This window comes from Macaca mulatta, chromosome 11 (assembly GCF_049350105.2).
Source record: "Macaca mulatta isolate MMU2019108-1 chromosome 11, T2T-MMU8v2.0, whole genome shotgun sequence".
Classification (NCBI taxonomy): domain Eukaryota; kingdom Metazoa; phylum Chordata; class Mammalia; order Primates; family Cercopithecidae; genus Macaca; species Macaca mulatta.
This window is the reverse complement of record NC_133416.1, coordinates 7,579,988-7,602,845: the sequence shown is the minus strand read 5'-3', so window position 1 is coordinate 7,602,845 and position 22,858 is coordinate 7,579,988. Positions and strand designations below refer to the sequence as shown.

Genomic DNA, 22,858 nt, shown 5'->3' with positions numbered 1-22,858 from the left:
GCTGTCGAGGCCCCGCCCTGGCCCGCTCTTTGTGACGCGTGGGCGGTGCCCGCGTGCGCCCCGCCCCGCCCCGCGCCTGCTGCTCTCTCTGCGGCTCGGCCCGTTAGAGGCGGCTTGGGTCCGCGGAACGCGGGCGGATCTTCTGCGGCCATGAGGAAGCCAGCCACTGGCTTCCTTCCCTCACTCTTGAAGGGTGAGAGGTTTCCACCTGCTCCAACAGACTCTCCCCGGGCTCAGTCCTCTCCCTCCCGAGAGCTCTGCTTTTACGGTTTCTGGAACGCGTCCTCGTGGTGGTCGCGCTGGGTCCGCTCCCTAGCTCCTGGGATCCTCCCGTCTCCCCCCGCCAGCGGCCGGACCTTTGCCTCTGTCTCTAGAATCCCCCCACCCTCGTCGGCAGGGATAACCCGCACCCCGTTCCTAATTTGCCAGTCTGGGTCTGTCTGCCCTGGTCTCGGAGCGGGTTTTGGGGTTCTGTCCTTCCATCGTCCGTTCGCCCGCTCCGCAGTGCTGCTCCTGCCTCTGGCACCTGCCCCAGCCCAGGATTCGACTCGGGCCTCCACTCCAGGCAGCCCTCTCTCCCCCACCGAATACGAACACTTCTTCGCACTGCTGACTCCAACCTGGAAGGCAGAGACTACCTGCCGTCTCCGTGCAACCCATGGCTGCCGGAATCCCACACTCGTCCAGCTGGACCAATATGAAAACCATGGCTTAGTGCCCGATGGTGAGGGCCAGGCTAGGGGGGAAACCGAGGCACCCGAGTGTTCACCCAAAACTCAGGGCAAAAACCCCTGTGCTCATGTGAGGCGGGGAAGGGCATGGCTGGCACCTCACCGTGAGCCCGTACTCTCCACCCTCCCCGTGTCCACCCTCCCCACGGCCTGGAGTCCATTGCCCGCAGCCCCACCCCAAGCTCCCCATGGTTCATCTTCTCCACCCCTGCCCTTTCTCAGGTGCTGTCTGCTCCAACCTCCCTTATGCCTCCTGGTTTGAATCTTTCTGCCAGTTTACTCAGTACCGTTGCTCCAACCACATCTACTATGCCAAGGTGAGGTCCAGGACAAAGGTTGGATTTGGTGCCCCAGGGCCAAGGGAGAGGCGGCAGCAGTGGGGAGTCGAGGAGGGGTTCCAGGAGAGTCATCCTTAGCTCCTCCTTCCCTGCCATTTTGCCAGTCATGTACCCAGATTAGATATGAATACAGTCTCACCTTGGACATTCAGATTGAACAATTCTGTTACTGCAAGAAAAGTAGAGAAGAGACCGGGCATGGTGGCTCATGCCTATAATCTCAGCACTTTGGGAGCCCGAGGTGGGCAGATCACCTGAAGTCAGGAGTTAGAGAACAGCCTGCAACATGGTGAAACCCCGTCTCTACTAAAAATCCAAAAAAAAAAAAAAAAAAAAAAATTAGCCGGGCTTGGTGATGGGCGACTGTCATCTTAGCTACTCGGGAGGCTGGGGCAGGAGAATTGCTTGAACCAGGGAGGCAGAGGTTGCAGTAAGCCGAGATCATGCCACTGCACCCTATCCTGGGTGGCAGAGCAAGACTCGGTCTCAAACAAAAAAAACAGGGCCGGGCGCGGTGGTTCACACCTGTAATCCCAGCACTTCGGGAGGCCGAAGCAGGCGGATCATGAGGTCAGGAGATCGAGACCATCCTGGCTAACACGGTGAAACCCTGTCTCTACTAAAAATACCAAAAATTAGCCGGGCGTGGTGGCGGGCGCCTGTAGTCCCAGCTACTCAGGAAGCTGAGGCAAGAGAATGGCGTGAACCTGGGAGGCGGAGCTTGCAGTGAGCCAAGATCACACCACTGCACTCCAGCCTGGGTGACAGAGCGAGACTCCGTCAAAAAAAAAAAAAAAAAAGTAGGCAAGAGGGATGGAAAGAGGCAAAGAGATAAACTCTCCTGTTTCTTCAAACAGGTCAGTGATTTTGAGTTAAATGCAAAAGTGACGGCAGGGTTGTGGCCCAGACAAACAGAGGTTCATCTTCTGAAAGGACCCTTTCTCAGGTCTAGAGGGTTCCAGCAGGGACCATGTCCGTTTATCCCTGCCTAGAAACTGTGAGAGATAAGACAAGCTGGAAAAGAGGTGGAAGAACCAGCTGGAGCAGAAGTCTGCCCTTTGGGAAAGGCTTTCCCATTTTCCTTCTCTTCCTGCAGAGAGTCCTGTGCTCCCAGCCAGTCTCTATTCTCTCACCTAACACTCTCAAGGAGATAGACGCTCCAGCTGAACTCTCACCCACCACGATGACCTCCCCCATCTCACCCCACTTCACAGGTGAGACCCTCTCAGCAGCTGGGAGACCACCAGCTACTCCTCCCACAATTCCCAGAGCCCACAAGGTAAGGCATCCAAGGCAGGGAAATGGGAAGCATGTTGGGTGGGAGGGGGACGCCGGCAGACAGCTGTTTACTCGAAGGACTGTCAGCTTTTTATGAATACAAGTTAGGGCTCTCCTGGACCAGAATCTCTTCTGCCATTACTTACAGTTTTGCCCTGAATCCATTTTTCCCAATTCCAAAGACATTGTTGCATTGGAAGACTCTGGGCCCTTTATAAGCTAACCTCTTCACTTTAGAAAGGATTTGCTGCTAGCTACCCAGCATACTTGGTGTTTCCTACGGGAGTGGGACAAAAGGTGGTATTTGAGGTGGAAGTTAGGGAAGGAGGAGTGCTTGCCAGGGAGGTGGGAAGGTGACACATACCACCAACCTTAAAATTGCCGTGGTAATGTTCTTTTAGTTTGATACTTACATTCTTTTCTGTGTTTTTGTGTGTGGGTAAGTGTGACTTGGTCTGCTTTGTTTATGTGTGTGTCCCTCTGTGAACAAAGACACTCGGGGGCCAGAAGCCTGACTGTCTCTTTCCCATCTCTCTAAACCCTGCTGTAGGGACAGAACGCCAGGCCTTCCAGCCCTGGCCTGAGAGGCTTAGCAACAACGTGGAAGAGCTCCTACAATCCTCCTTGTCCCTGGGAGGCCAGGAGCAAGCGCCAGAGCGCAGGCAAGAGCAAGGAGTGGAGCACAGGCAGGAGCCGATGCAAGAACACAAGCAGGAAGAGGGGCGGGAACAAGAAGAGCAAGAAGAGGAACAGGAAGAGGAGGGAAAGCAGGAAGAAGGACAGGGGACTAAGGAGGGACTGGAGGCTGTGTCTCAGCTGCAGACAGACTCAGAGCCCAAGTTTCACTCTGAATCTTTATCTTCTAACCCTTCCTCCTTCACTCCCCGGGTGCGAGAAGTAGAGTCTACTCCCATGATGATGGAGAACATCCAGGAGCTCATTCGGTCAGCCCAGCAAATGGATGAAATGAATGAAATATATGATGAGAACTCCTACTGGAGAAACCAAAACCCTGGCAGGTATAGGAAGTTTTGACTCTGTCATCCACCCTGCCCTCCCTTCTGCCTTCCTTGGGAATGAGAAGCCCATTTTCCTAGCTTCAGCCTCCAGATCCACTCAGACCTGTCTGGGCTTCAGGCACAGCTAGCAACTTCCTGCCTCACCCATTCTGTGCCCATTGTTGGCTTAAGCACTGCTCAAATGCTCATTCTCCATGTAAGCCTTGTACCTGGAACTACCAGACTTGGGTTCTGGTCTTGTCTCTGCCCTGTTTAGTATTGCAATCCTGAGCAAGTTATTTCTCCTTTCGGGTCCTCAGTTCCTCATTTGTAAAAGTAGGCGATTTGTCCAAGGCCCCATGCTGAGCGTACTGAATGTGTATGACCAAAGCAGACACTAAGGGAAGGGGAGGAGACTGGATGTAGCTTCCTGCCCCAGCCACCTGGCCCAGCCCCACCCTCAGTGCTGTCTTCTTGCAGCCTCCTGCAGCTGCCCCACACAGAGGCCTTGCTGGTGCTGTGCTATTCGATTGTGGAGAATACCTGCATCATAACCCCCACAGCCAAGGCCTGGAAGTACATGGAGGAGGAGATCCTTGGTTTCGGGAAGTCGGTATGCCTGCCATACTCTCTAATGGATACATGCCACTGGGCATCCTCTTGGCCAGGCACTGTGCTAGGCTATGGGAGTGGAGGATAGGCAGGAGAAGCATGAGACATAGCTGGAGAGATTCTCCCCAAGTGGGACTCTTTTCTCAGGAAGGACATTACCAGTCCACCTTAAAGGAGGAAGGCTCAAGACCCAGTCTGGAATCCACTCCAGTCCAGAACTCATTCTTCACCTTCCTGAGTTGCCAGGCTTCCAGATTTCACTTTTTTTTTTTTTTTTTTTTTTTTTTTTTTTGGAGACAGGGTCTCACTCTATAAGGCTGGAGGGAAGTGGTGCGATCATGGCTCACCGTAGCCTTGACAACCTGGGCTCAAGTGATCCTCTCATCTCAGCCTCTTGAGTAGCTGGGACTACAGGCATGTGTCACCGTGCCTGGCTAGTTATTTTTATATTTTGTAGAGATGGGGTCTCGCTTTGTTGCCTGTGTTGGTCTAGAACTCCTGGGCTCAACCAATCCTCCTGCCTCAGCCTCCCAAAATGCTGGGATTACAGGCGTGAGCCACCATGCCCAGCCCTGAGTCAACTTTTGATTCTTGATCCAGCTCACCATCTTCCTAGCTTTGCCTTAGATGCAGCTCTTCTTCTTTCCAGAGAGTTCATAGAACCCATTCCAGGGAATCTGTAAAGAGATTCCAGTCTCAATGTGTCCTCAACAACCAGCAAGTCTATTCCCAGGAAAATATACTTTAGATTTTCACAAATAATACAATTTAGCAAATATTTCTGGAGAGCTCAGATACCATCCATTCATCTGTTTGTTCAACAAATACTGATTGGGGACAAACTCTACTAGATATTTAAGATGTTAGCAGTACGTGCAATAGAGCCAGTCCTCTGTCCTCTTGGAATCCAGGGCAGGAGAGAGACAAGGAAATATGCAGGATGGTGCGATGGGATCAATGCTGTAGCAGGGAGAGGCACAAAGTACAGAGACAGCAGATGGGGTGGGTTGGGGACAACTGTCCATGTTTGGGAGGATCAGAGGTGCTTCCAAGAAGAACTGATGTTTAAACTGAGACCTGAAGATAAAAGAAGTGAATCCAGGCAAAAGAAGGGGATTGGTAGAAGATTCCTGCTTGCTAGAAGATTCCTGATAGAGGGAATAGTATGTGCAAAGGCTCTGATGCAAAGAAGAGTAGAAATTTCTTTTTCTTTTTTTTTTTTTCTTTTTTTTTTGAGATAGTGTCTCACTCCATCACCCCGGCTGGAGTGCAGTGGTGTGATCACAGCTCACTGCGTCCTTGACCTCCCAGGCTCAGGTGATTCTCCTACCTCAGCCTCTCCAGTAGCTGGGACTAGTGGCATGCGCCACTACACCTGGCTAATTTTTTGTATTTTTTTGTAGAGACAGGGTCTCGCCATGTTGCCCAGGCTGATCTCAAACTCCTGGGCTCAAGGAATCCGTCTCAGCCACTTCCACTCAGCTGGAATTACAGGCATGAGCCCCTGTGCCTAGCCCAAAGAAGAGTAGAAATTTCATGAGTGAAATTAGTATGCTAACAATGAACACACTGTTTCTGCTCTTAAGGGGCCAAGAACCCATGAGGGGGTTAATATGGATACAGTAATGTTACAAAAGGAGTGTGGTAGGTGAGGTTCTTAAACAAAATGTGAGAAGTTCAGGGTTTTATGGAGGGAGCTCACTGGATCTGATGGCGTAGATAAGAGGACAGTAAGGAGTGAGTCCCTTTTACCTGGAGCAGAGCACAGGAGACAGAGTCAAAGAGATCAACAGGGTCATGATGCGAAAATTCTTGAATGGCAGCATGAGCATTTGCACTTAATTTGATAGGAAAGGGGAATCCAATCAAGATTTCTGGTCGGGGACGTGATGCCTCCCTTATGTGGGAGGAGCAGGCAAGGTGCTGTAGGAGATTTCATGCACTGTGACAGGCTGTGCCCATGGGGGAGGAAGGAGGCCCATGGGATTGACTAAAGATGCTGCTTAGCAAGATCTCCTGCTAGTGCTGAGGAAGCTGAGGGCAGGATCCAGCTGGGAGGTTGGTAACTCCACTCTGAAGAATAGCTTCCAAGAACTTGGAGGTTTCCAACCCCAGTACGTGGGTAGAGCATAGGTTTTAGAGTTGGAAGGACCTGGACCCATGTCCCAGCTTCCCCATCTGATAGATAGGTGGCTTTGAGCAACTTACCCAGCCTCACTGAGAGTCCGTTTCCTTGTCAGTAAATGAGAGTAATATTAGTACCTCTGCTATTACAGGGTTCTCGTGAAGACTAAATGAGATGAGAGCATGTGTGTCCGTAGTGCTGGCACCGTGTCACCTCTTTGTAAATATTAGCGTTATCATTAGCAGGTGGCAGGGGAGGGTTATGAGTTCTTTTCAGATAGGCTAAGTTGGGGTAACTGTAAGATCACCTGATCACAGGCATCTGTCAGGCACTTGGCAATGAGGATTTGGAGCCCAGGAAAGAGATGAGAGCTGGTGATAAAGATTTGGGTGTCACCTGTAGATAGATGATTACCTAGGAGTAGATCAATCATCCAGGAAGAAGGTGAAGGAATAGCTAAGGCAAGGTCCTTGAGGAACCCTTGAGGAGGAGGACAAGTAGAAAAGCCAGAGAAGCTTTTAGAAGAGGCTAAATGCAAAGACATTCTGCAGGATGGCTGAGGGCTGAGGCATGGGAGAAGGCAGGCCGCTGACTCTCGGCTTCAGCCTCACCCATTCTCCTGCCCCAGGTCTGTGACAGCCTTGGGCGGCGACACTTGTCTACCTGTGCCCTCTGTGACTTCTGCTCCCTGAAGCTGGAGCAATGCCACTCAGAGGCCAGCCTGCAGCGGCAACAATGTGACACCTCCCACAAGACACCCTTTGTCAGCCCCTTGCTTGCCTCCCAGAGCCTGTCCATTGGCAACCAGGTACCTAGCCCGGCAGCCTGCAGTGGGAAAGGCAGAACTGGGTGGCGGGAGTGGGGTGGGAGGAGGCCAGCAGGAGGGGAGGGGCATGCTTCTCTCCCCTATCTCCTGTGCCACAGGTAGGGTCCCCAGAATCAGGCCACTTTTACGGGCTGGATTTGTACGGTGGGCTCCGCATGGACTTCTGGTGTGCCCGGCTTGCCACGAAGGGCTGTGAAGATGTTCGAGTCTCTGGGTGGCTCCAGACTGAGTTCCTTAGTTTCCAGGATGGGGATTTCCCCACCAAGGTCAGAGCCTTTCCCGAAAGCTCAGCCCCATCCCCACCCTCACCCCATTCCTTGCAATTACTTGCTGTGGGTAGCCCTAGTTTGTGGAAGGGGGCTTGGGCCCCTGGCTTCTGAGAACCAGTCCTCACTGAATGTCCTGCCTCTCTCCAACAGACTATTGCACCCCCCCCACCCTCCACCAATAGAGCAGGCAAAGGAGTGGGGACCTGGAGGGCTGAGAAAGCACAGGAGCTAGAGGTTCTGGTCCCAGCTTTGCCAGTTGCTTGCTGAGTGGCTGTGATCAAGTCACTTCCACTCAACCAAAGTTAATCATCTCTACAAGAAATGACTGACACGTGCACCACTGCCCAACCCTGTAATCCAGGGCTTCCTGGCCTCAGCCTGACGGGCTCTTCCCAGCTCTTCCAGTGCCTTCCCTGCTCAGTAAAATCAACTTGGCTCCCCATTCCCCTGCTACCTTCCCTGTGGCATGATCTGTTGTTGCCAAGAGCCAGGCCTCTCCTTCTGTAGTTAGCAGGAAAAACTAAGGCAAGGAAAAGTAAGGGCAGCTGAAGCAAGTAGCTGAGCTGAAGGGCCCATGTCCAGCTCTGGTCCCTAGGCCCCTTGATCTGGAATGGGCAGGCGAGGTCCAAAGAAGGAAGTGACTCACCACCATCACACATTGGAGATTCTCTTCCTCCTTCCCTCATCTACCATTACCAGAAAAATCCTTGACATCAGGCCACTAATTGGGTCCCTGTCCCATGTTCTGGACCCTTATCTGCCCCGTCCTGCCCCATTCCCACTTCCTCAGCCACTTTCGCAGTAAGCTGACCAGCAGCCTCATACTCTCCCAGGCTCCTGGCTTCTTCCCAGCAACCTGTGACAGAATGGGAGGGGAAAGGCAGAGGGAAAGCAGAGTGAGGGGCCACCTGTGTGTGGAAGGCCTGGGTCTCGGGCCACACCCTGCCCCTGGCTCTGTCCTAGCAGGTACCCCCTGGAGTACTGCTGTCCGGTGAGGCTTCTGATATCCCCTTCTCTCTCCCTGGCTCTTGGCTTAGATTTGTGACACAGACTATATCCAGTACCCAAACTACTGTTCCTTCAAAAGCCAGCAGTGTCTGATGAGAAACCGGAATCGGAAGGTGAGCACCTCTACCTTGCCCCTCCTTCTCCCAGCACCCCCTCAATCAGTCACCACAGTTGGTCTATTCTGAGGCCCCCTCTGCGAGCAGCTAGGATGTGGAAAGCGCTTCCCTGCTTGCATCTTTGGGGCAGAGGCCTCCACCAGCAGGCTCTCCTCCATTCCTCCAGTCCTGGAGGAAGCAAGGCCCTCCCAGGCAGGTGGTGGATAACAGAGGAGGGCCCTGAGAGCATCACAAGAAGAACCCTCAGCTGGGCCGGGAATTGGACGTTTTTGAGATCTTGGTCTGTCTCCTGTTCTTACTCACCAAGTAGACTGGGACGAGGCACTTCCCCCGCTGAGCCTCAGCTGCCTGTTTCTGCAGGAAAGGGGTTGGGCTGCTTGATGTCTCCTCTGGCCTTAAAAAGCCACATTTGAGTTTCCTCCTTCCCTCTACTGCCCTGTGCCCATGCCTGCCTACCTCTCTCTTTTGGGTTTCTGACACTTCCCCTCCTCCCCACTCCTGGCGCCTGGCTCTGTGATACAGACTGTCTGCCCTGAATCCCTGTGTAGGTGTCCCGCATGAGATGTCTGCAGAACGAGACTTACAGTGTGCTGAGCCCTGGCAAAAGTGAGGAAGTTGTGCTTCGATGGAGCCAGGAGTTCAGCACCTTGACTCTAGGCCAGTTCGGATGAGCTGGCATCTCGTCTGTCTGCACCCCAGCCCAACCTGCCCACATTCTCTATTGTTTTTAGACCCCATCTGTCGGTTTGCTTTCAGGCTGCCCCTTCTGGGTCTGTTACTCGGCCCCTGCTCACATTTCCTTGGGTTGGAGCAGCAGTCCCAGAGAGGGCCACAGCGGGAGCTGCGCCCTCCTTCAAAGATGACTTTACATAAAGTGTTGATCTTCAGCCTGTGTGGCCTATTGTGGTTGGGATCCCCATCCTCAGCACTGCTACCCTGCTCCGTGGCAGTCAGTCCCCAGACCCCGGTTTTATGGACCCACTTGCCAGTGAGAGAATCTCATAGGAATGGTACTGAGGGAAGCGGCCATCTGCCAGGAGGAGCAGAAGACCTGAGAACCCAGAGACGTGAACTGAGGAAGGCCAAGAAGGCTGGGGCCCTGAGGATGATGGGGCATGAAGGCAGGTGTGTGCGTTCATTTCTGAAGCCCTAAGCCCCATGATGTCAGATGCAAGTGTAGTATTGTTCCTCTGTAGGTTAAAGGCCAAAGCCTGATGAGACCTTGTCCAAAGGGACCAATCCTGGGTTATAGGGAGGGTGTAGCTTGGACTTTATGAGGAAGGGAAAAACCAGGAACTACAGCCTAGATCAGGAAACCTTGGGGTTGTTTTGTTGTTGTTGTTGATTTGTTTTTGTTTTTGTTTTTGAGACAGGGTTTCGCTCTGTCACCCAGGCTGGAGTGCAGTGGCGTGATCACCACCCACTGCAGTCTCCACTTCCTAGGCTCCAGCCATACTCCTACCTCAGCCTCTCAGTTACCTGTGACCACAGGAATGTGTCACTATGCGTGGCTAATTTTTAAAATTTTTTGTAGAGATGGGGTCTCTCCATGTTGCCCAGGTTGGTCTCAAACTCCTGGGCGCAAGCAATTTTCCCAGCTCGGCCTCCCAAAGTGTTGGGATTACAGGAAGGAAACCCAAAGTGTTGGGATTACAGGAAGTCCAGGAATTTGCCAGATGATCCAGATGTTTAAGTGGTTGCATCTTAACAACCTACATTGAGGTATGACTCCAGCACTGGCCTTTAATAACTTGAAATATCCCAAAGTATGTTCCAGGGACACTGTAGAGTCTCTCTCCCTTCTGTAGGTTCATGGTAATTAACAGCATTTTGTTAAAGCTCACTTACTCTGAGAGTTCAAACATGCACAAAAATAGAAAAGTATAGGCTGGGCGCGGTGGCTCAAGCCTGTAATCCCAGCACTTTGGGAGGCCGAGACGGGCGGATCACGAGGTCAGGAGATCGAGACCATCCTGGCTAACATGGTGAAACCCCGTCTCTACTAAAAACTACAAAAAACTAGCCGGGCGAGGTGGCGGGCACCTGTAGTCCCAGCTACTTGGGAGGCTGAGGCAGGAGAATGGCGTAAACCCGGGAGGCGGAGCTTGCAGCGAGCTGAGATACGGCCACTGCACTCCAGCGTGGGCGACAGAGCGAGACTCTGGCTCAAAAAAACCAAAAAGAAAAGAAAAGTATAATGCACCCTCTTGTACCCTTCACCCAGTTTCCATTGTCAACACGAGGCCTGTCATTTCACAGCATGTTAAAGGCTCTCTAGAGCTCAGTAATAGAGAAATGTGTTTAACCTATAGCTGCCCAAACTCACTTCACCACAATCCCTTTTCTGCCTGCCACCAAAACACTTGAACTTGTTTCTGTTTAGTGAGCATAGACAACATGCCCAGCCCCGTGCCTACAGGGCCCCTTGTCTCTGTGTCCCCTGTCCCAAGGACACAAGACAAGGGGCTGAGGAGAAACAGACCTAAGCAAAGAGGAACCATCCCGCCTAGTGACTGCTTGATGCAGGAGCCAAGTGTGTTCAGTGGGAAGCAGGACCTAGCAGAGCACTGTCATGCAGAGGGCCCCGGGCAGGGTGGGGCACAAGCCACTAGTGGCATGGGCTAAACCACCTGGCAGACCCAGGAGAGGAAGAGAGACACCCAGGGGGAACCGGTGAGGACAGCGAGAGGCTGGTGGGTTAGTCATCTGGCATCAGACGGTGGGTGTGCCAGGAAGAGCTCCCAGACACAGCAGGAATATCTGAACGATGGGTGGGGGCAGTTCCCAGTCAGCGAGAGTCGGGGCTGGATTAAGTATCCTTAGCTGCTGGGGTTTTTCTCTGGCCAGTCTGGGAAGGCCTCTGAGGGCAATTCCTCTTCACTCTGTCCTTGGCCCATGTGGGGTTGGGTGAGTGCACTGAGCTGGGAGGGATGTGCTGAGATCTGCTGAGGTGGGTGTGCCCCTTCCACCCGGAGAGCAGGTCCTACCAGCCCAGCCCAGCCCAGAGCAGACAGCGGAATCCAGCTTGGGGCAGCGCAGAGCAACACGGAGCACAGGTATGGGGGTGTCACGAATTGAACTGCACAGGGAGCACAAGGGGAAGCAGCCCCCTGGAGAAATGGGGGACTTGGGTGGGGGACAGAGACGAGGGTGGGCATGGGCCCTGGAAAACCCTTCTGAACAGAGTAAAAAGCCGAAAGGACTTGCCTCAAATAGATCTTTTCACATGGAGCTGGACAAACAGCTAACATGCCTGCTACACCCCAGGGGTGCCCCTTTTTGACGCTTGAAGACCCCACTCTGGGCCATCTCGCAGAGGCTGTGTCCTCCCCTCCCCCTCTAGGCCCCCACTGTGGTACTGAGCCCTGGGCTTCCCAGGGAGGACCCTCTGGGGACTGTTTACACCCTTTTTCCACTTCCAGTTAAACCTCAACCCCTACACTACTCATCCTCCAGGGCCAGGCAGATGCCAATGGGCTGATCTAATCAAACTTGTTAATGGGTTGACTGGCACAGACGTGTTCACGGTGTTCTCCTTCCCAGCTAGCCAAGGTGCACGGCACGGGGCCTCCAGGAAGTGCTGCCTTAACCCAAAAGCTGCATCTATATAAGGGATTAGACTGATGGTCTTCGATGTCCCTATGGCTCTGATAGACTGCGGCTTGAGGGGATGGAATTTTGGAGGTGGGGGACGTATTTGGAGGCCAGCAGGGCTTTATGATACCTTTGCATCACACCATGAGGATAGGGCCTACCTGTTACCCGTGGTTGTGGGGCTCCCATGACAAGAAGGGGACCTCCACCAGATTGTATCTCCAGAACTACTCCTTTTGTTCTTTTTCTCTTTCTTTTTTTTATTTTGAGACACAGTCTCCCTTTGTCACCCAGGCTGGAGTGTAGTGGTGCGATCTCAGCTCACTACAACTTCCACCTCCTGGGTTCAAGCAATTCTCTGCCTCAGCCTCCCGAGTAGCTGGGATTACAGGCATGCACCACCATGCCTGGCTAATTTTTGCATTTTTAGTAGAGACAGGGTTTTACCATCTTGGCCAGGCTGGTCTTGAACTCCTGACCTCATGATCCACCTGCCTCGGCCTCCCAAAGTGCTGGGATTACAGGCATGAGCCACCGCCCCCAGCCATTTTTTTTTTTTAAGACAGGATCTCATTCTGTTGCCCAGGCTGGAGTGCAGGGTCTTGAACATGGCTCACTGCAGCCTCAAACTCCTGGGTTCAACCAATCCTCCCACTTCAGCCTCCCGAGTACGTGGGACTACAAGCAGGCACCACCATGCCCGTCTAATTTGTTGTTTTTTTTTTTTTTTTTGAGATGGGGTCTTGCTCTGTCATCCAGGCTGGAGTGCAGTGGCACGATCTAGACTCACTGCAAACTCCACCTCCTGGGTTCAAGCTATTATCCTGCCTCAGCCTCCAGAGTAGCTGGAAATACAGGCTTGAGCCACCATGACCAGCTAATTTTTGTAATTTTTTTTTTTTTTTTGTAGAGACAGGGTTTCGCCATGTTGCCCAGGCTGGTCTTGAACTCCTGTGCTAAAGCAATCCATTCGCCTCTGCCTCCCAAAGTGCTGGGACTACAGGCACGAGCCACACACCCGGCCTCTGCTAATTTTTTGACATATTTTTGTAGAGCCGGGCATGGTGGCTCACGCCTGTAATTCCAGCACTTTGGGAGGCTGAGGCGGGTGGATCACGAGGTCAAGAGATTGAGTCCATCCTGGCCAACATGGTGCAATACCCCATCTCTACTGAAAATACAAAAATTAGTTGGGCATGGTGGCATGCACCTGTAGTAAAAAATTTTCTTTTAGAGATGGGGTCCCACTATGTTGCCCAGGCCAGCAGAAATCCTCCTTTTAGGGTAAGCTAAAGTTGCAGACCTAGTGGGACATGGAGGCAGGGATTGAGGTGAGACAGAAACTTACTCGCATGCAGTATATGTAGGCCTCACCTCCCGGCTACTCAGAGGCACTGGAGCCCAACTCCATCTGTCTGATGCCATCTGCTCTCCCCACTCTGCTGCCCCCAGTGCATACCCCAGGACATACCTACTGACAGAAATCTTTTATGCCCAGGGGCATTTTAAAAAGCCCAGGAGAATGGCCGGGCACAGTGGTTCATGCCTGTAATCCCAGCACTTTGGCAGGCTGAGGAGGGCGGATCACCTGAGGTCAGGCATTCAAGACCAGCCTGGCCAACATAGTGAAAACCCGTCTCTACTAAAAATACAAAAATTAGCCAGGCGTGGTGGCAGGTGCCTGTAGTCTTAGCTACTCGGGAGACTGAGGCAGGAGAATTGCTTGAACCTGGGAGGCGGAGATCGCAGTGAGCTGAGATTGCACCACTGTACTCCAGCCTGGGTGACACAGCAAGTGAGACTCCATCTCAGAAAAAACAAAACAAAACAAAAAAACCAACCCAGGAGAAGGAGCCGGCAAGAGGGGTGAGGGCTGAAGCCAGTGCACACTAAGGTCAAGCGAGGTCAGCAAGGCCCACAGGCTCTAGTGGATTTCCCTGAGGAAGCAGGACTTGCCAGGCTACAAGCAAGGGTCAGATGCACACAGACCACCTCAGGGCACATGTCAGGGGGCTGGGCCTGCCTCCCTGGCTTCTCTTGGGACTGACTTTCTTGCTTTTCCAGCTCTCGAAAGTAGGGTAAAGAGAGAGGCACAATGGCAAGGTGATATCCGCACATCAGGGAAACTAATCATTGAGCTGTAGACCACCTTTACTTTCTGCCTTTTCCCAGACAAATGTCAGGAGGGATGAGGTCAGAGTACTCAGGGAGGGAGAAGCCAGGGCCGAGGATGATGCTGGAAATGCAGGAAGAGGCAGGCTCCAGTAGAGAAGGGTGGGGAGAGGCAGGAGCAGGAATTTTGGCTGGAGAAGCAGGCAGGCTTGGGCCAGGGAGGAGGGAAGACACGACCTGACACGCGGGACCGTGCCAGAGACTCCTCTCTGAGGAAGAATGTGGCCCCTGGGGCAGAAGGAGGCCTCCCCACTCACCCTGGGGACTTTGTATTGTCTCTAAACCTCCAGGATGAGGATTTATCCTCGTGTTCCATTTAGTGTTCCATCTCATCCCTGCCCCTCAGGCCCAGGATAAGCAGAAGAAAAGGATTCATTTGTGCCCCCAAAACAGCTCTGGGACAGAGCTTTTCACAAAGGCTTTAGACCGAGCCAAGCTTCTGCTGGAGGCTCAGCACCACAGCTGGGGTCTGTCTGGAGGGCCTGGATACAGAGATACTAAGTCTTCACGATGAAGCCTGTCTGTGGGGAAAGGGTGCGTCCTCCCAGCGCTGCCTGAAATCAGAAGCAGAGGAAGTAGGCTTCGCCAATTCAGCGAATGGGTTAGAGCACGTACTAAAGAGGGACTTCCTGTGTTGGGGCTGAGACACTGATGGGCCACGAGACTCTAAAATGAGCGGGGGCCTATTCCAGAGCTGATCCTCAGGGGCAAGGGGGATGGGGAGATGTAAGAACCTTCTTTTCAGACCTCTGACCCTAGGAACTGGAGTCGGGGGACCCAGGATGTGAATTATTTGAAAGAGGAGGCAGGCCAGGTGCGGTGGCCCACGCCTGTAATCCCAGCACTTTGGGTGGCCGAGGCAGGCAGATCACAAGGTCAGGAGTTTGAGACCAGTCTGACCAACATAGTGAAACCCCGTGTCTACTAAAAATACAAAAAATCAGCTGGGTGTGGTGGTGCACGCCTGTAATCCCAGCTACTCGCGGGGGCTGAGGCAGGAGAATAGCGTGAATCCAGGAGGCAGAGGTTGCAGTGAGCTGAGATCACGCCACTGCTCTCCAGCTCAGGTGACAGTGCGAGACTCCGTCTCAAAAAAAAAAAAAAAAAAAATCCAGAAAGAAAGAAAGAGGAGGCAAAGACAGAGCAAGGCATGTGGTGCTTGTGAGGAGGTGGGCAACACAGGAAGAGCATGGGGGAGCAACTGGGCAGAGAGGAGGCATTCCCCTCCCCCTGCCCTTCTCATTGTACCCAACCCCCGGTCTGTTCTCTTCAGCCCCCCTCAACATCGTTCGCCAGAGAGGCTGGATACCGGGACAGGGTGTGTGGAGGAGAGTGAGGGAATGATCATGACTGCACCTCCTGCTCACTTTTACACTCCTGTTCTCACTTCCTGCCTCTGGCAGAAAACAGCCCTGCCCCTCTGGCTTATCTCAGCAAAGAGCAGTGCCCAGCCCAGCTCAGAGGGCAATGGGACAGATCCCAGAAGCCCTGAGGAGGTAAGGAACCTGGGCCCCGGGTATGTATGTGGGAAGCTGAAGGACAGAGACCCAGGGAGAAGGAAGGTGGCTGCACACCCTCCGGTGTGTGAGCCGTGTTGGGTTGGGTGATACAGAAGGAGCAGTCTCGGGGCCTCTGTATCGCGGTCTCTTTGCTCCTCAGTGCCTTGGGGTTGAGATCGCCGTGCTTGTGAACTGCCTGGTTCTATGTCTGTGTAAGGATACTGTCCCTAAGGCAGGGCCTTCTTTCTCTTCCTCCCCAGCCCAGTTGTCTGTGCACATACATGTATATTACAGGATGTGTATGGACACTGATTTCTATGTTACTAGGGATCTTGTGTGCACATCTCTTAGCGTCCGTGTATGTCTGTGTCTGTGCACACACATGTGTAATGAGTGGTATACTTGCCTGACATCAGTAAGGAGAGATTTATCCTCCTACGGGGGCCTCCATGTCCCTCCTTCCTGGTGTTCCTTCTTTTCTGGGGCAGTTGCCATTTCTTTGATTCCTGCATCTCTCCCACAGCCTGACCTCTTCTTCAAGGCAGGATTAGGGGAGAGGGTCTGTGCTGCCCCTCCCCCACACCTAGATTCCCTCCTTCCACTTCCTGTTAGCCTCCTTTTTGGCAGTCTTTTCCATCTTCGCCATCTGGCCTGGCACTGTGCCTATTCAGCTCCTGAAGGGAGCCGCAGGGCTCGGGAAGCAGGAGTGTGGGATGGGGACCAGGCCAGGGGCCTGGCAGCTCTCAGTGCTCAGCTTGGGCCATTCTGTGTGACTGTCAGAAAGAGGTGGCTTTTGACAACCAGGCTCCTTTATAAAGAAACCCAAGATGGGCTGGGGCCAGGTGCGGTGGCTCATGCCTATAATCTCAGCACTTTGAGAGGCCGAGGCGAGTGGATCATCTGAGGTCAGGAGAAACCCCGTTATCTACTAAAAATACAAAAATTAGCCAGGCATGGCGGCACGCGCCTTAGTCCCAGCTACTCAGGAGGCTGAGACAAGAGAATTGCTTGAACCGGGGAGGCGAAGGCTGCAGTGAGCTGAGATTGCACCACTGCACTCCAGCCTAGGCGACGGAGGGAGATTCCGTCTCAAAAAAAAAAAAAAAGATGGGCTGGGTGCAGTGGCTCATGCTTGTAATCCCAGCACCCAGCACTTTGGGAGGCCGAGGTCTGCGGATCACTTGAGGTCAGGAGACCAGCTTAGCCTGGCCAACATGGTGAAACTCTGTTTCTACCGAAAACACAAAAGGTGAGGCAGGTGTGGTGGTGTGAGCCATGATCCCAGCTACTCAGGTGGCTGAGGCACAAGAACTGCTTGAACCTAAGAGGTGGAGGTTGCAGTGAGCCAAGATGGTGCTACTGCACTCCAGCCTCCAAACAAAGTGAGACTCTGTATCCAAAAAAAAGAAACCCAAGAACGTCTCCCCTTTGGAATAGAGTAACGAGAGAGCGTCGCCATTTCGTTTCTAAAACATTCCTAACTTTACCTTTACATTTATTGATTTATGTTTTTGAGACTGAGTTTCACTCTTGTCGCCCAGGCTGAAGTGCAGTGGCGTGATCTCAGCTCACTACAACCTCCAACTCCTGGGCTCAAGCGATTCTCCTGCCTCAGCCTCCCAAGTAGCTGGGATTACAGGTGCCGCCACCACGCCCAGCTGATTTTTGTATTTTTAGTAGAAATGGGGTTTTGCCATGTTGGCCAGGCTGGTCTTGAATGCCTTACCTCAGGTGATCTGCCCACCTCGGCCTCCCAAAGTGCTGGAAGGCATGAGCCACCACTTGGCCTAACTTTACCTTTAAGTAGCTGCTCAACTAAATATCTTGGTCTATTTAACATTGTAATTTTTTTTTCTTTTTTTTTTTTGAAACGGAATCTCACTCTGCCGCCCAGACTGGAGTGCAGTGGCGCAATCTTGGCTCACTGCAACCTCTGCCTCCTGGGTTCAAGCGATTCTCCTGCCTCAGCTTCCCGAGTAGGTGGGATTACAGGCATGTGCCACCAAACCTGGCTACTTTTTTTGTAGTAGAGATGGAGTTTCACCGTGTTAGCCAGGATGGTCCGATCTCCCAACCTCGTGATCCGCCTGCCTCGGCCTCCCAAAGTGCTGGGATTACAGGTGTAAGCCACCGTGCTCGGCCCTTTCTTTTTCTTTTTTTTTTTTTTTTTGAGACGGAGTCTCGCTCTGTCGCCCGGGCTGGAGTGCAGTGCCCGGATCTCGGCTCACTACAAGCTCCGCCTCCTGGGTTTAGGCCATTCTCCTGCCTCAGCCTCCCGAGTAACTGGGACTACAGGCGCCTGCCACCTCGCCCAGCTAGTTCTTTTTGTATTTTTTAGTAGAGACGGGGTTTCACCGTGTTAGCCAGGATGGTCTCGATCTCCTGACCTCATGATCCGCCCGTCTTGGCCTCCCAAAGTGCTGGGATTACAGGCTTGAGCCACCGCGCCCGGCCTCTTTCTTTCTTTTTTTTTTTTTTGAGACAGAGTCTCGCTCTGTCGGCCAGGCTGGAGTGCAGTGGCACAATCTTGGCTCACTGCAACCTCCGTCTCCCGAGCTCAAGCAATTCTCCCGCCTCAGCCACTCGAGTAGCTGGGATTACAGGCGTGTGCCACCACGCCTGGCTAATTTTTGTATTTTTAGTAGAGATGAGGTTTCACCACGTTGGCCAGGCTAGTCTCGAATTCCTAACCTCAGGTGATCCGCCTGCCTCGACCTCCCAAAGTGCTGGGATTACAGGCGTGAGCCACTGCGCCTGGCACGTTGTAACTTTTTCAACAGAAAGATTTGAGATCAGCCAGGCACGGTGTAATCCCAGCATTCTGGGAGGCCGAGGCTGGAGGATCACCTGAGGTCAGGAGTTCGAGACCAGCCTGGCCAACATGGTGAAACCCAATCTTCTCTACTAAAAATACAGAAATTGTCCAGGCGTGGTGGCTCATGCCTATAATTCCAGCACTTTGGGAGGCCGAGGCGGGTGGATCACCTGAGGTCAGCAGTTCAAGACCAGCCTCACCAACATGGAGAAACCCCATCTCTACTAAAAATACAAAATTAGCTGTGCATGGTGGCACGTGCCTGTAATCCCAGCTACCAGGGAGGCTGAGGCAGGAGAATCGCTTGAACCTGGGAGGCGGAGGTTGCAGGGAGCCAAGATCGAGCCATTGCACTCCAGTCTGGGCAACAAGAATGAAACTCTGTCTCAAAAAAACAAACAAACAAAAAAACCCAGAAATTAGCCAGGCGTGGTGGTGAGCGCCTATAATCCCAGCTACTCGGGAGGCTGAGGCAGGAGAATCACTTGAACCCAGGAGGCAGAGGTTGCAGTAAGCCGAGATTGTGCCTGTTCGCTACAGCCCGGGTGATACAGCATGTGAAACTCCCTCTTGGGAAGGGAAGCGGGGGGGGGGGGGGGGGGGGGAGGGGAGGGGAGGGGGAGGGAAGGGAAGCAGGGCTGCCTTGAGGTTCTTTGAAAATAATCCATCCACTCATTCAGTGTCTAGTATATGCTTTCTTTTTTTCTTTTTTTTTTTTTTTTGAGACGGAGTCTCGCTCTGTCGCCCAGGCTGGAGTGCAGTGGCGCGATCTCGGCTCACTGCAAGCTCCGCCTCCCGGGTTCACGCCATTCTCCTGCCTCAGCTTCCCGAGTAGCTGGGACTACAGGCGCCCACAACCGCGCCCGGCTAATTTTTTTGTATTTTTAGTAGAGACGGGGTTTCACCGTGGTCTCGATCTCCTGACCTTGTGATCCGCCCGCCTCGGCCTCCCAAAGTGCTGGGATTACAGGCGTGAGCCACCGCGCCCGGCCTAGTATATGCTTTCTAATTGGAAGTATCTACTGGTTCTCCAAGTCATGGTTAAGAATGATCAAGTGATACTGTAATTATAGTGTAAACTGTTACTGAAATCTTAATTGCAAGCTGTTTCCAAACAGGTCTTTTAAGGGAAGTGGTCTTTTGGCCGGGCGCTGTGGCTCAAGCCTGTAATCCCAGCACTTTGGGAGGCCGAGACGGGCGGATCACGAGGTCAGGAGATCAAGACCATCCTGGCTAACACGGTGAAACCCCGTCTCTACTAAAAAATACAAAAAAAACTAGCCGGGCGCGGTGGCGGGCGCCTGTAGTCCCAGCTACACAGGAGCCTGAGGCAGGAGAATGGCATAAATCCGGGAGGTGGAGCTTGCAGTGAGCTGAGATCGTGCCACTGCACTCCAGCCTGGGCGACAGAGTGAGACTCCGTCTCAAAAAAAAAAAAAAAAAAAAAAGGGAAGTGGTCTTTTGCTGAGTTATACATTTGGACAAAATTGATATAAGAACTATTATCACAGAATTAGAGCATGGGCGGGGGCAGTTGGGGGTGGGATGGGTGTATGGGGTGGGGAGGTTGAATTTCCTATTAAGCAGCCAGTAAGTGTCACTCAGGGCCTGCTAAATGCAGAGAGTGAAATGTGTCTGCAAGGTGCGCTCCCACCCTAGGAGCTTACCATCTAGTTAGGGAAATAGAGCAAATACACATAGAACGATTGAGGGGCTCAAAACAGCAAACTAAGTGCTTATGTATGCACTTAAGGGGGAATTGGTTTTTTTTTTTTTTTTTTTTTTGAGACGGAGTCTCGCTCTGTCGCCCAGGCTGGAGTGCAGTGGCGCGATCTCGGCTCACTGCAAGCTCCGCCTCCCGGGTTCACGCCATTCTCCTGCCTCAGCCTCCCGAGTAGCTGGGACTACAGGCGCCCACAACCGTGCCCGGCTAATTTTTTGTATTTTTAGTAGAGATGGGGTTTCACCGTGGTCTCGATCTCCTGACCTTGTGATCCACCCGCCTCGGCCTCCCAAAGCGCTGGGATTACAGGCGTGAGCCACCGCGCCTGGCCTTAAGGGGGAATTGTAAGGAGGCTTATTTATTTTTTTGAGATGGAGTTTCACTTTTGTCACTCAAGCTGGAGTGCAGTGGCATGATCTCTGCTCGCTGCAACCTCCGCCCCTCGGGTTCAAGCAATCCTCCTGCCTCAGCCTCCCAAGTAGCTGGGACTACAGGCATGCACCACCATGCCCAGCTAATTTGTATTTTTAGTAGAGATGGGGTTTCACCATGTTGGCCAGGCTGGTCTCAAACTCCTGACCTCATGATCTGCCCGCCTCGGCCTCCCAAAGTGCTGGGATTACAGGCGTGAGCCACCGCGCCCGGCCTGTTTATTTATTTATTTTCATTGAGACGGAGTCTCACTCTGTTGCCCAGAATGGAGTGCAGTGGTGTGATCTTGGTTCACCGCAAGCTCCACCTCTTGGTTTCAGGTGATTCAAGGAGGCGTATTTATGTGCGTGTGTGAAACATGAGTTTATGTCACCACTTTTGGAAGTGGGTTATTAAAAATATTATTAGAATAACCCACTTTATACATTTCAGTTGGACAAACGAGGAAGTGAAATAATGTATCTATGTTGGATGTTATGTATGCACACTGCAATATGGTGATGATCAGTAAATGATAGCTATTATTTTTAACATTTACAGAGGTAGGTGCTGGGAATACACAAAGATGAATAAGCCATGGTCCACAGCCCCTCCCTCTAAGAGCTCACAGTCTAATGGGAGGGGCAGACCAGGAATAGCTGACTACCATGCGTGGGGAGAGCACTGAGAAACCGCCGCACTGCAGCGGAGGCACAAGTAAGGATACCACATCTGCCTGTGTTGCCCGGGGCGGTCAGGGACGGCTTTGCAGAGTCTGGAGAAAATACTAGGCTTGCCAGTTGGAGAACAGGAGGCAGGGCATTCCACGTTGAAAAAACACCACATACCAAGGCAGAGTCCTGAAAACTTAAGGTATGTCCACAATTAGTATTAGTTTGGTGTGAATGGAGCAAAGGAGCATGGGCCAGGGGAGTGTATCAGAAATGAGCCTGCTTTTACTTGCCTTTCAGCATGTTTTAAGTCCCATTTGGTATTATTTTTGTTGTTGAGATTGGTATTTTGCAGAGGAAGTATTTCTTTATTCCCTTTAACTGTTTTACTATATCTCTTACAAGTCTCAAACTGTTGATGGGGGTGGTTGGAGGGAGAACAAAACCAAAAACAAGAAAAACTTGTGGCCCGGTACAGTGGCTCATGCCTGTAATCTTAGGACTTTCAGAGCCCCAGGGCGTAAGGATTGCTTGAGCCTATGAGTTTAAGACCAGTCTGGGCAACACAGTCAGACCCCGTTTCTACGAAAAAAAGTTTTGTTTTTCTTTTTTTGAGATGGAGTCTTGCTCTGTAGCCCAGGCTGGAGTGCAATGGCACGATCTCAGCTCACTGCAACCTCTGCCTCCTGGGTTCAAGCGATTCTCCTGACTCAGTCTCCTGAGGAGCTGGGATTACAGGCACCTGCTACCATGCCTGGCTAATTTTTTGTATTTTTAGTAGAGATGGGGTTTCACCATGTTGGTCAGGCTGGTTTCGAACTCCTGACCTCAAGTGATCCACCCACCTCAGCCTCTCAAAGGATTACAGGCATGAGCCACTGCACCCGGCCATCTATAAAAAAATTAAAAATTAGCCAGGGATGGTGGCACACACCTGTAGGTCCAACTACTCAGAGACTGAGGTAAGAGGATCCCTTGAATCTGGGAGGTCAGGACTGCAGCGGACCAAGATCAAGCCTCTGCTTTCCAGCCTGGACCATGGAGTGAGATCCTGTCTCAAAAAAAAAACACCAAAAAAAGTAAAACAACAACCAAAAAAACTTGTTATAGTCAGGTTTATGACTTATTTTCTTGCAACAACTTAAACAGTTCCTTTTTTTTTTTTTTTTTTTAATTGAGACGGAGTCTCCCTCTGTCACCCAGGCTGGAGTGCAGTGGCTCAATCTCGGCTCATTGCAAGCTCTGCCTCCTGGGTTCATGCCATTCTCCTGCCTCAGCCTCCCGAGTAGCTGGGTCTACAGGCACCTGCCACCACGCCCGGTTAATTTTTTGTATTTTTAGTAGAGACGGGGTTTCACCGTGTTAGCCAGGATGGTCTCGATCTCCTGACCTCATGATCCGCCCGTCTCGGCCTCCCAAAGTGCTGGGATTACAGGCGTGAGCCACCGCGCCCGGCCTGAACAGTTCCTTTTAAAAGGAATAAGCTTGGTGTCTTGGGATAATTGCTCAGGGTCTCAGACAACTTCTCTCCCTAAGATGACATCTAGACACCCATGTTCACAGTGGCATTATTCACAATAGCCAAAAGGTGGAAAGAATCCAAGTATTCACTGACAGATGAATGGATGAGCAAAATATTATACAGCGAAATACATTATCCAGCTATAAAAAT

General features: G+C 52.2%; 1 protein-coding gene and 1 non-coding gene across 3 annotated transcripts; both read left to right on the top strand.

Moving 5' to 3' along the window:
- Positions 1-28: 28 nt before the first annotated feature.
- On the top strand, positions 29-9,188 carry ACRBP (acrosin binding protein). Of its 2 annotated transcripts, XM_001107683.5 has the most exons (10): positions 29-193; positions 506-724; positions 954-1,048; positions 2,166-2,283; positions 2,898-3,366; positions 3,826-3,958; positions 6,711-6,890; positions 7,007-7,174; positions 8,215-8,298; positions 8,850-9,188. In XM_001107683.5, the coding sequence occupies exons 1-10, from the start codon at positions 151-153 to the stop codon at positions 8,970-8,972; spliced, it is 1,632 nt and encodes a 543-aa protein (XP_001107683.1). In that variant the 5' UTR covers positions 29-150; the 3' UTR covers positions 8,973-9,188. The 2 variants fall into 2 exon arrangements, with proteins under 2 accessions (XP_001107683.1, XP_077809525.1); XM_077953399.1 differs by having other exon boundaries at positions 29-724.
- Positions 9,189-11,221: 2,033 nt separating this feature from the next.
- LPAR5 (lysophosphatidic acid receptor 5) lies at positions 11,222-21,232 on the top strand. The gene is made up of 3 exons (XR_013400806.1): positions 11,222-11,357; positions 15,471-15,563; positions 21,077-21,232. It is a non-coding gene; the product is annotated as a lysophosphatidic acid receptor 5 (transcript).
- The last annotated feature ends 1,626 nt before the right edge of the window (positions 21,233-22,858 follow it).